This window comes from Anas platyrhynchos, chromosome 36 (genome assembly GCF_047663525.1).
Source record: "Anas platyrhynchos isolate ZD024472 breed Pekin duck chromosome 36, IASCAAS_PekinDuck_T2T, whole genome shotgun sequence".
NCBI lineage: Eukaryota > Metazoa > Chordata > Aves > Anseriformes > Anatidae > Anas > Anas platyrhynchos.
Window position 1 is genome coordinate 4,155,117 of NC_092624.1, and position 16,158 is coordinate 4,171,274.

A 16,158-nucleotide genomic window follows, 5' to 3' on the forward strand; every position below is an offset into this window, starting at 1 on the left:
TGAATATCTCCAGAGAAGCAGAGTCCACAAGCTCCTTGGGCAGCCTGTTCCAGTGCTCTGACACTCTCACTGTGAAGAAGTTCTTTTGCATGTTGGTGTGGAACTTCCAGTGCTGCATTTTGTGGCCATTAACCCTTGTTCTGTCCCCACAAACCACTGAAAAGAGATTGTCCAAATCCCTCTGTCCCCCACATCTTGGGTATTTATACACATTGATGAGATGCCCTCTCTGTCTTCTTTTCTCCAGGCTGAACAAGCCCAGGTGTCTCAGCCTTTCTTCATAGGGAAGATGCTCCAGGGCCCTCTCTTCCCTCAGGGCCCAGGGAGGCCTCCAGATTCTGGAGTTCTGCACAGTCTTCAGTCTGGACTGACACTTCACCCCTCAGGGGATCCACCTGTGTGCCCACTTGAGCCCAGAGAGGCCGTGTGCCCTCAGTTTGGGTTGCTGCTTTAGTCTGGCTGATAAAACATCAGTGTTACTATTGATAGGTCATTACAACTGCTCTTCAGAGTTCACTATGAAGCAATAATCTTTTCTTGCCTCTCTTGCAGTGTCTTCAGTACCTCCCATGGGGTGCAGCAGGCTGGGAAGGGTAGCTGAAAGAATTGGGACAAGTGAAAATCCAAATAATTTCCCTAGGAGACTGCTTCACAGTGCCTTTCCTGTCAACATTTGCACTTGGGTCTGCATTGTGCTTGTCAGGGCTGGGAGTCAAGGCTCATGATCTGGGGGTGTGCACTTGCTGCAGACAATAAGAAATTATCTTTTGTGCTGAACGTAAGCAGGCACTTCAAAGGAAAAATAGCTGAAAGAACCTCAAGGCAAAAAAAAACAAGCATTACATTTATTGAATTCTGGTATCTCTAGTAAGAGTGCTTCCTGCATCAAAAAACATCAGTTAACTAGCTGCAAGGGATTTCCAGAAGATTGTTGCTATATGGGAACGTAACAATCTGGGCAGGAATGGCTTTGAATCCCCCTTGATGAGCAGATTATCAGTAAGAAGAAGAAAGACAGAACAACATCAGAGCACTCAGCATCACAGGAAAAATCACTCTTTCTTATTTCATTTTCTGTTTAATAAAGAGGAACATGGACTGCAAAGACAAGGGAACAGCAAAAACTGGTAGCTGCAGAAGGTATGAGTGCATCTCCTTGGCTGATAGGTCCAGGTGTTGCTCCTGGGGGTTGATGGTATTTCAAATGACAAGCACAAGTATACTTCCTGCTCTTTCTGAATTTGCCAGTCCAGACATCTCTGCCACTGACAGAGTTTGGATGGAGCCAAGCAGGGCTGTCAATGATATGCTCTGCTGCTCTGTCCTTTCTCCCTCTCCATGGAGACCAGAAGAATCACTGCAGCTCAGGTCAGGTTTCCACGTACCATATCATGCTGCATTTTTTGTGGGTAGTCCCACCCTGTGTTGTGGTTGATGGAGAGGGGTTTCCCCTTCTCTCCTACCTTACCAAGGCCTGGTTTGAGGAAAGGGTACAGTTTCATTGATGGTTCGATGGAGACTTCCAGGATACGTCCTGAAACCCCAGCATTGTAGAAGGAGAGCTTTTTCTGTTCTAAGTCCAGGTCAAGCCCAACCGCTGCTAGTGGGGCAGTATTCTGATGAATCACATTATTGGCTTCCTCAGGCCAGAACTTTCCTTTCTCCCTTCTCAGTGACCAGACTCCACGCTTAGGAAGCTCCTCCCAGCTCTCTCCTATCAGAGTGTCCCTCACAGTCTCTGTTAGTACCCCCACCTCCCAGTCCAGACCATCCCACACCTGCACCTCCCAGTAATGCCGCCCCAAGGCAAAGCCCTCCCTGCCCACCACAATGGGAAGCTGACACTTGATGATGGAACTCTGATCAGAAGGCTCGTGATGGACTGTCCTCTTGTCAGGGGACAGGGTGAGCTCAGGGTGTTTCCGTGCTACATCCAGGGTGATGGGCACTGGGAAGACAGAGGAGGAGTCATTAGTTACAAATAGCAGAGAATCCCAGGCATCGACATCCTTATTAGGAGAAGGACCTGTTGTCTTTTAGAGTGAGCTTTAGAAATAGAGCTCTGCTCCCAGGTCATGTTGGGGTTCAAACGTGGCTTCTAGCCTGAGGGCGATGCCAATTTCCTGGCAAGCAAGGAATGACAACTTCATTCCCAAGTTGGCTGCTCATGGTTCAGTACTGTGGGACCCATACCATGGTTGTAGCTAAAACCAAGGGAGATATCAACCCTTGTCCATTTGCCACTTCTCTGCAGTGTTTTGGCCAGCTTGTTCCAGAAGGAACAAGGGGATTTGCTCCAAGCTTTGACACCTTGACTTTGCTTCTAACCCTTCTGTCAGATTACATGTCCACAAACTTACCCATGTAGCTTCGAGCCCGTCTGAACTCTGTTTAAAAAAAAAAAAAAAAAGAAAACACAAATCAAAAGCAGAGGCTGTATTCAAAGGCCAAAATGCCCATGCTGGATCCATGTCCCTTCCACATTTGTGGAGCAGTGGTCTGTCATGCCTGAGGTACCTCACAAGCAAAGGAGTAAACCTTCTGTCCTGGCAGTGGCCCAGGCCTGCCACTGAGGAAAGCTTGTGACATGGTACAAAGGAGAAGCTCCTTGGGAGCTGAGCATGGCCTTCACATGTGTATGTAGTGGTCTAGCCCGCAGGACTTGCATTATATGCCCCGAGTGCCCCCCAAATATATCAGGCAGCTTAGGGACAAGTTCTCTAATCCTGCAGCATGCTGACTGGTATGGGAAATGGTGGATAATAATTCATTGTCATTTGGAGTCTCCATTGAGTCCCTCTGAGCCCTCAAAGAGGAGCTCACTGTCTGGAGTACAGTGCTTTGCTAGGACTGTGGGATCAGTGGAAGGTGTGGCTCCCAATCACTGACAGACTTGTATTTAAAGAGACTGAGAAAAGGAAGATGCCTTGACTTACCTAGTTCTCTGTTTATTGTATCTGAAAGAGAAACATGGACTGTTATGTGCTTGGTCAGAGCTACCGCTACTAGGTACTGAGAGCTACCCAGGGAGAAGAATAATGACCACAAGGCCAGATAACTGGACTTCATCTCTCACTAACATCTTCCTAGAGCATCAGGACACAGACAGTTTGTATCTATGTATGTTTTCCACAATAGTGGCAACACACTATTTTCTCCCATAATTGGTCTCTTACCATATCGAGCCTGCAGTGAGTCATAATCTGCATGAAAAAAAAAAAAAAAAAAAAAGATAAAAACATCTTTGCTTTCCGTGTTGAGGATTTGAAGAAGATATTTCAGATCTTTCTGCATCAGATATGCATGGCCTGAAGGGACAGTGAAGTGATTTCCCCTTCTGAGCATGGTGCCCTGAGTGAGCTAGATAAGCCTGCACCCACTCCATTTTTGTGAGATGAATTCCAGTGATGGCTGCAGGCATGGATTTTGTTCTGCAGATGCCTTGCCCACAATTTATTTAGTGTAAACTTGTTATCGGAATGAAAAAGAGGATGTGAAAGGAAAGGGCAGATTGGAGGAGATCCACAGTGAGGAAGGGTGGATGCCTGGCCTGGGAGAAAAGTTAAAGGATAATGACTACATAAGCTTGGGAAAACTGGAGTGGGACTTTCTCAATGTGGAGAGATTAATTTTACTGTACCTGCATTTGAAGTCATTTTCTCAGATTCTGTACAGCAAGGGAAAAAACACAAATGTTAGACATTGAGTAATGGCTTGAGATCCATAAGACTCCTCACAGAGAATTGAAAACTGATGCGATAGAGGTGGTCATGGCCCTGACAGAGGTCAGCCTCAGAACACTCAGTCCCTCAGTCCTGTAGACAGATGGAGATGGGTTTGTTTTTAAGCCCCCTCCTGATGCCTACACTCTCTATTCTGTTATACACTAATGCAAGGATGTTGCAGGTTCCCTCAGTCCTTTCAGATATTGGGAACTAAGACATCCCTCCCTGGTCAGTTGGGGACTCGGGAAAAGGGCTCTGAGCTGTTCAGAGGGTCGCGTTCTTTGTGCTTGTGCTAGATGAAGGGATGACAGCAGAAGGGATTTCAAGGCACATCATAAGGAAATGTCCAGGGAAAGAAACTGAAATCTTCCTGTGCAAGCTAGTGAGTCTAAAAGGCTCCTAGGAAAGTAAATGTTTTTCATATTTTCACAAACTCTTCAGCTGAGATAAGAGCACGAGTATAGTAGCTTTCCTCTGTGAATGCAAGGAAATCTCTTTCTAGATGAAAGATGGATGGCAACTGTGACTGATTGTTGAAGTGGGTACTTAGAGATGGAGTCTCTCTTACCTTGATTTTCAAAAGTCTCTTCTTCAACTTTTTTTTTCTTGGAGGTCCTCTGTTTTGCTGTAATGTTCAAAGAAGCAAATGAAATAATGAAGAACAGAGGAAATATCTGAAGATCATATGTAGGTTGTATGTGAAAAAAAATATCTGAATTCGGCTGGGGGCAGGTCACAGCATGTTGGGTATCACAGGGGTTTGTATAAACACATCATGCTGGGGATGGGGTAGAAGAAACAAACAACTTGTATTTAGTTGAACCATGTCATTTTTTTTTATGAAATTATAGTGGGTTTATTTTATTTTATTTTATTTTATTTTATTTTATTTTATTTTATTTTATTTTATTTTACATTCTTTTCCACTCTGTTATTGGCCATAATGTATTACTGAGTATTCTTTGAAGGTTCCAGCTTAGGTACCATGTAAAGATTGGGAGTATTGGGCTCAGCTTCTTTAAATTTTGCAACTTATGATAAATAAACCATCTCCACTCTCTACCTTGAACTCTGACTGGTTTGAACCCTTTAGTATGATGGGGTCAGGCAGGGGCAACTGAAATAAAGGCCACTTTGCACAGCAGCAAGACTGTGGCCACACTACCAGCTGAGTGCAGACTTGCACATCTTGTGGCATGTCTCTATGCAGATGTATCTACACCCACAGGTGCCTAACATGGTATGGATGAAGGGCCAAGCTCTTTTGTTTTGTTCAATGACCACTTTGTCTTCAATAGGTTTAATTGAGGCAAAAAATAAAAATAAAAATAATCTTACCTCTAAATAAAAGAAGAGCGCTCACAGCACTTATAAGAAAAGTTAAAGTCAATAGTATCCAGAATGCATGGATCCATGCAGATGTACGTGGAAAAGCAGCACCTTTGAAAAGAAAAATCTTTGAGTTTTATCTTGCAATGTGCAATCAGGAGGAATCACTTTGGGATCATGTCAGTACTTCTCCAGGAACTACAGAGCTGATTTGACTTATTCAGATCAAAATCTCAGCTTTTGGAAAAAGATGGAGAAGCGAATTCTACCCTGAAATCATCAGGCGTTTTTCCTCTGGATCACAGAGGTTACAAGTGTCCATAAAGACAAGCTAATTCATCTGAGCTGTGGTGTTACAGAAATGTGTGGATGGATGAGCAATGATCTGGGACTCCTAGGATAGTGTTTTTCACAAGTCCCTTGGGCATCTAACCTTTTTAAAGAGTACCTACCCAAGAGTTCCCTTAGAACTGATGTAAGAAATAGCCACAAACCTTACCTTCTGGGGCAGAGCCTGCCTTCTCTAGAGACTTGTACAGCATTCAGGCCAAGAAGGACCCTTCCCATTCCTTACTACAGCCTGTCCAGCCTGCAGTTGGGCATGGTGGTTTGTGATCCATCTAGCTGGACTATCTTCCACCTGGATTCAGCTTCTATCTTCTAGCTGGAGCTATTATCTTCCCTGGCACTGGAAAGCACCTTACAGAGCTTCTAGGACAAAGGATATCGTTATAGCAAAGGCTTCTCAGGACACTGAGTGATCTCCCTGCCCTTATCTCTACCCTTCAGCCTTTTCATCATATTTTCTTCCCCTCTCCCTTTGAGGAGAGAAAGTGAGAGAGAGCTGTTGTGGTGGAACTCAGCTGCCTGAGTGAGTAAACCACCACAGGTGTGACTCACTTGAGAGATGCACAGTAGTTTTCTCAGCCTGTGCCATGTTGTTCTGGATTTGACAGGTGACTTCTTCCGCTTCCTGTCCCGTAATTGTGACTCGACTCAGCACACTGAAGAGCTCCTTGCTGTCCTGATGTATTTCAGTGTCTGGAGGCAGCATCTGCTTATTCCGAACAACCCACTCGACAGTGGGTTTGGGGAACCATCCATGTGATCTGCAGGCAAGCTCAATACCTTGTCCTCGGGGGCCCAATATTTCAAAGAATACTTCACTGGTACCTTAAAAGCAAGAGTTTGTTAGTGAGAGGAGAGTGTTTCTACAAAAAGCAGCTCTACCTGGGATTTACAGCTCTTGTTAAATAGAGAGTTTGGCCCCATTTTCTGCCAGTTTCTCTTAGTACTTAGCCTAGACCTTGAAATGGTCCTCTGGGATCACAGATCCTCTCTGCTATGTATGCCAGCTTTTCCTTGGCTAAGAAAAAGACACAATGCTGAATGGGTCTGCCTCTCAGCTCCCTACCTGGCAGAGAGAAGGTGTGTGTCTTTATACCTTTTGCTTACAAAAATAATCTGTTATTGCTGTTACAGAATCTGTATGACGCTGGTCCAGTTTTGAGGAACTGGAAAGAAGAAAACATAAAAACTCTAAAGCATGCACAGCTTTTTCCCTGGCATCTATCCAGTTCATGCTAGCATGAAGGAGTGGGTATTGATGGTTGCTGTATAGGAATTGCACCAAAACTGCTCTAGTGTGAGGGTGTGGGATGCAACACATGCATATCTTAGTCAGACCCCTGAGTCCAAGCTGGACTTTGTAGGGATATTTCCTGGCTGATAGTAGGAAATGGACACCAGCTGGGGCCTCGTTCTCTTGCCTATCCTTAAAGCTTACCTAGCCACTTTTGGATAAGGAGATGTTGTTTTCCATCAGCAAGTCTAGGCTGACTGGCTTCACCTGACATTACTCTCCCCCACCCAGATTATGCATACTGTCCGTGAAGACAGGGCAACCATTCACACCAGCACAATAGGTGGGGACTTACGTATCCATCAGACAGAATCACAGAATCACAGAATTGTCTAGGTTGGAAGAGACCTTCAAGATCACCTAGTCCAACCTCTGACCTAACACTAACTAGTCCTCCACTAAACCATATCACTAAGATCTACATCTAAACGTCTTTTAAAGACCTCCAGGGATGGTGACTCCACCACTTCCCTGGGCAGCCCATTCCAATGCCTAACAACACTTTCGTTAAAGAAGTTTTTCCTAATATCCAACCTAAACCTCCCCTGGTGCAACTTAAGCCCATTCCCCCTCATCCTGTCACCAGGTATGTGGGAGAACAGACCAACCCCCACCTCACTACAGCCTCCTTTAAGGTAAATGTAGAGAGCAATAAGTTTGCCCATGAGCCTCCTCTTCTCCAGGCTGAACAATCTCAGCTCCCTCAGCCGCTCCTTCTAAGACTTGTTCTCCAGGCCCCTCACCAGCTTTGTTGCTCTTCTCTGGACTTGCTCCAGCTCCTCGATGTCCTTCTGGTAGCGAGGGGCCCAAAACTGAACACAGTACTCAAGGTGCGGCCTCACCAGAGCCGAGTACAGGGGGACAATCACTTCCCTAGCCCTGCTGGCCACACTGCTTCTGATACAAGCCAGGATGCTGTTGGCCTTCTTGGCCACCTGAGCACACTTCTGGCTCATATTCAGACGACTATCAACCAATACTCCCAGGTCCTTCTTTGCCAGGCAGCTTTCCAACCACTCATCTCCCAGCCTGTAGTGCTGCTTGGGGTTGTTGTGCCCCATCCTGTGGTCTCACATCTCCCCAACAGTGATTACTGCAGCTAGCTAACCCTACACTTGTCACAGTAGAGCTGAGAGCAGTGATGAAGCCTGCATAGGAACTCACCATGATCTCTTGGCCGTCTTAACAAGCTATCCCCGCATACTCTACTTCTCTATGTAATGCAACCACTTTTGAACATGTATGGTGAAGTCTCTCAAGAGACTCAGGGAAGCACTTTATGCTATGGGAGTTTAAAGCTCCTTCCTTGCCTAAAACTAAAAGTGACCCTCCTTGGGCTGCCCAGGTTGCTAGTGCCTCTAGCTGTCTCCTGTGCAGTGAGTGGCACATGGATTGTACTCTCAGTCTCTCAGTGGCTCTGAATTAAAGAGTTAAACCACATAAAAATTTGAGTGCCATGTGGCCCACTGGATCATATGACTGGTCAGATTACATGATGGATCATATGAGGGGAGATCAGCTGGGGGCAGTGTACTTTTGAATAGCTTTTTTCCCAACCTGGTACGCCCCTCTGATTATTATCCTCTTCTGATAGTCCAGGCGGGCAGTGACAACATTGAAGAGAGAAGCCTGAAGGCTATCAAAAGAGACTTTAGGGGGCTGGGACAGTTAGTGGATGGAGCGGGGATGCAGGTGGTGTTTTCGTCCATCCCTACGGTGGCAGGGAGGGGTACAGAGAGGACATGGAAAGCCCACCTGTTAAACACGTGGCTCCGGGGCTGGTGCCAATGCAGAAATCTTGGGTTTTTCGACCATGGGGCACTTTACTCAGCACCTGGCCTGATGGCCGCAGATGGGTCCCTATCTTTCAGGGGAAAAAGGATCCTGGGCCAGGAGCTGGCAGGGCTCATTGAGAGGGCTTTAAACTAGGTAAGATGGAGAATGGGGCTGAAGCAAGGATAGTTGGGGCTGTGCCAGGGGGAACAATGGCAAGGCCGGAGGATAAGGTAATGGCCCATCTGAAGTGGATCTACACCAATGCACGCAGCATGGGTAACAAACAGGAGGAGCTGGAAGCCATCGTGCACCAGGCAGGCTACGACTTGGTTGCCATCACGGAGACATGGTGGGGCCAGTCTCATGACTGGAGTGCTGCAATGCCTGGCTATAAGCTCTTCAGAAGGGACAGGCAGCACAGAAGGGGTGGTGGTGTGGCTCTCTATATTAGTCTTTCGATGTTGTAGAACTCGAGGCTGGGAACGAAAAGGTCGAGTCCCTTTGGGTTAGGATCAGATGGGACAAGATGGCTAGTGTCCTGGTCGGGGTCTGCTATAGACCGCCGATCCAGGATGAGGAGACGGATGAGGAGTTCTACAGGCAGCTGACAGAAGTTGCGAAATCTTAAGCGCTTGTACTCGTGGGGGACTTCAGCTTCCATGACATATCCTGGAAGCACAACACAGCCCAGAGAAAGCAGTCTAGGAGGATTCTGGAGAGAGTAGAAGATTGCTTCCTGACGCAGCTGGTTAGTGAGCCTACCAGGGGTGGTGCCCTGCTAGACCTTCTCTTCACAAACAGAGAAGGACTGGTGGAGGATGTGATTGTCGGGAGCTGTCTTGGGCAGAGTGACCACGAAATGCTGGAGTTCACTATTCTTGGCGAGGCCAGGAAGGGGACCAGTAAAACTGCTGTATTGGACTTTCGGAGGGCTGACTTTGGGCTGCTCAGGACACTAGTTGGTTGAGTCCCTTGGGAGGCGGTTCTGAAGGGCAGAGGAGTCCAGGAAGGCTGGGCGCTCTTCAAGAGGGAAATCTTAATGGCGCAGGAGCGGTCTCTTCCCATGTGTCTCTTCCCGTTAAAGATAACAAAAAACGTTTTTATAAATAGATCAACACAAAAAGGAGGACTAAGGAGAATCTCCATCCTTTACTGGATGCGGTGGGAAACTTAGTTACAAGAGATGAGGAAAAGGCGGAGGTGCTCAATGCCTTCTTTGCCTCGGTCTTTAGCGGCAATACCGGTTGTTCTCTGGATACCCAGTACCCTGAGCTGGTGGAAGGGGATGGGGAGCAGGATGTGGCCCTCTCTATCCATGGAGAACTGGTTGGTGACCTGCTACGGCACTTGGATGCGCACAAGTCGATGGGGCCGGATGGGATCCACCCAAGGGTACTGAGAGAACTGGCAGAGGAGCTGGCCAAGCCCCTATCCATCATTTATCAGCAGTTCTGGCTATCGGGTGAGGTCACAGTTGACTGGCGGTTAGCCGGGGAACTACAGGCCGGTCAGTTTGACCTCAGTACCAGGGAAGCTCATGGAGCAGATCCTCTTGAGAGTCATCATGCGGCACTTGCAGGGCAAGCAGGTGATCAGGCCCAGTCAGCATGGGTTTATGGAAGGCAGGTCCTGCTTGACGAACCTGATCTCCTTCTACGACAAAGTGACGCGCTGGGTGGACGAGGGAAAGGCTGTGGATGTGGTCTACCTTGACTTCAGCAAGGCTTTTGACACCGTCTCCCACAGCATTCTCCTCAAGAAACTGGCTGCTCTTGGCTTGGACTGGCGCACGCTTTGTTGGGTTAGAAACTGGATGGATAGCCGGGCCCAAAGAGTTGTGGTAAATGGAGCCAAGTCCAGTTGGAGGCCAGTCACTAGTGACGTCCCCCAGGGCTCGGTGCTGGGGCCGGTCCTCTTTAACATCTTCATCAATGATCTGGACGACGGCATTGAGTGCACCCTCAGTAAGTTCGCAGATGACAACAAGTTAGGTGCGTGTCGATCTGCTCGAGGGTAGGAAGGCTCTGCAGGAGGATCTGGATAGGCTGCACCGATGGGCTGAGGTCAACTGCATGAAATTTAACAAGGCCAAGTGCCGGGTCCTGCACCTGGGGCGCAATAACCCCAAGCAGAACTACAGGCTGGGAGAGGAATGGTTGGAGAGCTGCCAGACAGAGAAGGACCTGGGAGTGATGGTGGACAGTCAGCTGAATATGAGCCAGCAGTGTGCTCAGGTAGCCAAGAAGGCCAATGGCATCCTAGCTTGTATCAGAAGCAGTGTGACCAGCAGGGCTAGGGAGGTGATCGTCCCCCTGTACTTGGCTCTGGCGAAGCCACACCTCGAGTACTGTGTTCAGTTTTGGGCCCCTCGCTACAAGAAGGACATCGAGGTGCTTGAGCAGGTCCAGAGAAGGGCGACAAAGTTGGTAAGGGGCCTGGAGAACAAGTCTTAGAAGGAGCGGCTGAGGGAGATGAGATTGTTCAGCCTGGAGAAAAGGAGGCTCAGGGGCGACCTTATCACTCTCTACATTTACCTTAAAGGAGGCTGTAGTGAGGTGGGGGTTGGTCTGTTCTCCCACGTGCCTGGTGACAGGACGAGGGGGAATGGGCTTAAGTTGTGCCAGGGGAGTTTTAGGTTAGATGTTAGGAAAAACTTCTTTACTGAAAGGGTTGTGAGGCATTGGAACAGGCTGCCCAGGGAGGTGGTGGAGTCACCATCCCTGGAAGTCTTTAAAAGACGTTTATATGTAGATCTTAGGGATATGGTTTAGTGGGGACTGTTAGCGTTAGGTCAGAGGTTGGACTCAATGATCTTGAGGTCTCTTCCAACCTAGACAATTCTGTGATTCTGTAAATACCCTCTCCCTTTCATAATCCAGCCCGCAAAATGTCCAACCTGCAATTTTGAGCACGGTGGTTGTGTCAGCACTCCAGTCCTTGGAATTCACAATGCAGCTGTACGTTCCTTCATCTACTGGCAGCACGTTCTTCAGTGTTAGGGACACATTCCCAGCGGCAAGTCCATCTTTTAGCAATTCAGTCCTCCCCACGTATTTCTGCCCTGGTTTGTTAACTGTGTTCCTCCGTATGTAGACATCTTCTATACGCCCATCTGTGATTTTCTTCCACTGAACTTCAATGTCATACAATGGTTTCGTGGAAGAGACACTGCAGGGAAGAACTGTGTCCAAGCCAACAACCCCCAACACATTCCGGGGAGAGATAACCTCGAAATTTTCTGTAGAAACCAAACTTGAATAAGCACCTGGCTGAAATCCATCAGAAAAGGTACTAGTATAACAGGCAAAGAGCACTGGGACATTTATACTTGCCCCAGAGAATGGATAGCACTTGCAAGTTGGAAATCTTCATTAGAGACTATTCTCTTTTCAGTTAAATCTGAAGGCCAGGAAGCAACACATCAGAACAGAAATGTCTGAAAGAATGTGAAGAAGAAGAAAGAAGAAGAAAGAAGAAGAAGAAGAAGAAGAAGAAGAAGAAGAAGAAGAAGAAGAACAACAACAACAACAACAACAACAACAACAACAACAACAAGAACAAGAAGAAGAAGAACAAGAAGAACAAGAAGAAGAAGAAAGGAAGTGGAAGAGGAAGAGGAAGAGGAAGAGGAAAAGAAAAAGAAAAAGAAAAAGAAAAAGAAAAAGAAAAAGAAAAAGAAAAAGAAAAAGAAAAAGAAAAAGAAGAAAAAGAAAAAGAAAAAGAAAAAGAAAAAGAAAAAGAAAAAGAAAAAGAAAAAGAAAAAGAAAAAGAAAAAGAAAAAGAAAAAGAAAAAGAAAAAGAAAAAGAAAAAGAAAAAGAAAAAGAAAAAGAAAAAGAAAAAGAAAAAGAAAAAGAAAAAGAAAAAGAAAAAGAAAAAGAAAAAGAAAAGAACTTACAGGATCCTTTGGGGAAATGACTGTTGTCCACTAGAATAACATTTGGACATTTTTAATGATATGAGGAAAACTGTTAGCATGCTTTTTTTTATTTATAGATTAAATAAAATGTATTTATTTTATTTATTATTTTTAATAAATATTAAATATTAAATATTATTTTATTTTATTATTTATTTTATTTTATTTTATTTTATTTTATTTTATTTTCATTATATTCGTAATATTTACTCATTTGTTCTCTCACTCTTTTTTTTTTTTTTTCTTTTTCTTTTTTTTCTCTGGAGCAAAATGGAAACTGGAAAAGTGGAAGTCCAAAGTGGTGAAAAGTATGGAGAAAATAGGCTCTTAAAAGTGGAATAAGAGAGGATTATTTGGAGGAAAAATAACAACAACAAAATTGCTTAAAAGAATGTACAGAAACATTTTGTCCAACTTTCTAGCCTGCCGTGGCCCTTTCCAACCTATGTCACCAGCAGTGGGGCAGCTTTGCCAATGGAAACTACCCATGTAGACTTGGAAATGCTCTTGCTGCTTTGGCAAGGGCAGATGTGGCAGAGCCGGGTTGGGTTAGGGCTACCCCATCTCCAACAAGTAATATAAACTCAGGCTGGAAAGAGGAAGATTCCAAAACATCAAACTGACAGGGCAGCTCTGGCTCTTTTGGAGTTAAGAGGAAGTCTCAGGAGACCATGACCTTCAGCTTGTGCATTTCTTATCACCTGCAGACTTTAAATCCTCAGAAATTAAAAGAGTTTATGTAAGTGTTACCTGATGAGACGGGGATGGCTGCTAGCAGTGCCACAGTGAACAAAAGCCAATTCTTCTGCTCCATGACTGCAGTTGCATATGTAGAATGATCATTCAGCTGACCTGAAAGAGACACAGAAGGGAAATATAATAGAAGGGAAATCTGTCCTAAACACAGGACATCTCTTAAGTTTCACTAACATGCCTTTCAAAGCACTCAAGCAGTTGAGTTTAAATGGCAAGAAAACCTATGGCTGTCCAGATGTCTCAATTTAAATTTCAGCTTCTGAGAATTTCTTGCAGACTACCGTGCTCCCAGAAGGTTATGAGGGTGTATGCAAGAAATAGAAACATTCAACCCAGCCCACACTCTTTTCTGCAAAATTAGATGAACACATGAATTAACACACCAGTTTAAATCTCTGGTCTGAGTTTCACAAGTCTCTTTGTCCATGTTATGAGATGGGTAAAGAAAGAGGGAAGAAATGGTGTTTAACAGCTTCTGTACAAAGGTTTACAGGAAGGGGAAACTATCCTCTTTGCTATCATGAAGACACAGCTTCCTTAAACAATCAGACTTCAGGGTGAAATCAGAACCTCTCTTTCAACTTCACACAAGATTTCATGTAACTAATTAACACAGCCAACCACATTCAGCGCTGACACAAACCTGAGATAATTTAGGGCTGCACCAGGGTCAACTTTGGTGCCCTGTGCTAGAAGACATACCCTTCTCTGGTCTCTAGCCTTGGAGTTTGACATTTCCAGTACATGGTTGACTGTTGCTGTCTCAGTCCCCATAGCAACATTTTTGGTATGATATCTTTACTACTTTGCTATAGTTAATATTCTGTATTTTTTTCTTAGAGTGGGTAGCCCTTCACTCTGTGGTACATGGAGGAAATGGGCTCTTTTGGGTCCCAGGTCATCCAAGAAGCTAAAGTTCATGCTTGCACCACAGAATGAGATGACACTTAAGTAAATTGTCCACATCCCCATGAACTTCACAGGTAGGTCAGGCCATTGAATGTGACACTGCAACTGGCACTAAATTTCATAAATGTTCATCAACTTCATCGATGCTGAATCTTGCTCTTGCTACTCTCCAGGAGTTTTCATGGGATTTGAGAAAACCAAATTGGCTCTTTACAAATCATAGGCACACAAGAAACTAGTGTAATTGAAAATGTAATTGAAGACATTAATTTAGAGACCTAATATGGGAAAGGAATTAACCTTGCCTAGAGATGAGAGCATTGCTCCTCAGTTGCTTAAAAGGAGGTCTCCTTGCTGAGGGGCACTGAGGCTCCTATTTGTTGCCCAGATAACGTATCCAGAGAGGTGTGCTGTCTTCCTGGGGCACGTGTCAGAGATGTGAGGAATGTGTTAACAATTCGTGTCCATAAAGAACAATTCTGTTTGAATCCTGTCTGCCTCTGGGCCCTGCACTGGCAATTTAGTTCTTGAACCACAGATGCAGTGTGTCCCAGTCTCCCCCTCATTCTAGTCAATTTATCACGTCTTCAGAAAACACTCCTTAAATTTATGAACCTGTTTGCTTTTGTTATTCCGGACTTCTATTTCTAACAGTTACAGCCTTTTTTCCTGACTTCTTCGAGATTAACTTAACACTGCTATAGATGTGTCTGTGAATGGCTGGGGAAGAATGTTTTAATTACTCGTGAAGCATCAAATAAGAAAGCTGTTTGTGTTTGATGTCTGGGAGTTTCAGAACAACTGATAACAACTAGTGACTGTTATGGGATACTATGTGGATCTTTGGTATCTGGCCAGGGGGCCAAGAGATTAAGAGGAATTAAAAAGAAGCTGAAGGACGGTTGGGAGACAAGACCTGCAAGTGTACAGAGAGTGTTCCATAAACTTTGAATAGTGCCGAGTGAGTACAAAGGGTGAGAGGAAGACTACGAATCTTCAGCATGAAAGACCCCTAGAGACCCCCAGAAGAGACTGATGCGCATGCTCCAGTAGGAGGGACTGGACCCCGGAAGCTAATTGTAATAATCTATTTTTTTAGAAGTAGTAATGAATATGTATTAGTCTAGGTGCATAAAAATCAGCTGCTTGATGTAACTGGTGTGCGTCCTGGTGAAGCGGAGATTCCCGGTGCACCCAGCGCTGTTTGCTTACCTCTATTCCTTTATATTCTTTTAATAAATCCTATTTTTTTATTTAATCCTAATTTGAATCCTGAGCCATTTATAACAGAGATGTTAGGAAGGCTCTGCCACAGCTCATTAAACCGGAGGATTGCTATCCTCCTGTTGTCATTCAGGTTGGATCCTGGGAAGCTGCAAATAGAAAAATGAGGAATATTAAAAAGGACTTTGCATCTCTGGGAAGGTTGTTGAAGGGATCAGGGGCAGAGGTAGTGTTCTCCTCTGTCCTCCCTCTGGGTGACCGGGACCCAGAAAGAAGAAGGAGAACAGGACAGGTAAATGAGGGGGTGGTGTCTAGACCAAGGATTTGGGTATTTTGATCATGGGAAGGCCTCTGAGAAGCTGGGTATGTGGGCTGCTGACTGACTTCAGCTCAGTAAGTGGGGTACAAGTGTACTGGGGAGCAAGCTCTCCGGACTGATTACCAGGGCTTTAAACTAGGTTTGATGGGGGAAGGGAAAGGAGTTAGAAGTGACAGAGAAGGGCTGGGAGGTGTTGTCACTGCCATCACTGTTGAAGATAGTAGGAAAAAACCTCTGAGTTGTCCCATAAGATCGTTCAAGGGCTCCTCAGAGAAGGTGATGATCCTGATACCCTGTCCAGAATTTTCTTCTTCTTGCATCGCCCCAGGGGTAACTGCGCCTGCTGCTTCCCTAAAGTGCCATGATACCAATGCGCGGAGCATGGGAAATAAACAGGATGAGGTCGAGATCCATGTTCAGTCGCAGGGCCACGATCTCGTTGCAATCACAGAGACGTGGTAGGACAGCTCACACGACTGGAATGCTGTCATGGAGGTCTATGTCCTCTTTAGAAAAGACAGGCAGGGGAAGCAAGGGGGTGGGGTTGCCCTTTATGTGAGG

General features: G+C 45.5%; 1 protein-coding gene across 1 annotated transcript; it reads right to left on the reverse strand.

Annotated features, from left to right (window-relative positions):
• Positions 1 to 1,062: 1,062 nt before the first annotated feature.
• On the reverse strand, positions 1,063 to 15,917 carry LOC113841342 (butyrophilin subfamily 1 member A1-like). Its single transcript, XM_072032095.1, has 9 exons — positions 15,830 to 15,917; positions 13,140 to 13,241; positions 11,369 to 11,653; positions 5,955 to 6,227; positions 4,294 to 4,350; positions 3,641 to 3,667; positions 2,937 to 2,957; positions 1,386 to 1,948; positions 1,063 to 1,098 (listed from the first exon to the last, which is right to left on the reverse strand). Exons 1-9 carry the CDS (start codon positions 15,915 to 15,917, stop codon positions 1,063 to 1,065), a joined length of 1,452 nt encoding a protein of 483 aa, XP_071888196.1.
• Positions 15,918 to 16,158: the final 241 nt, after the last annotated feature.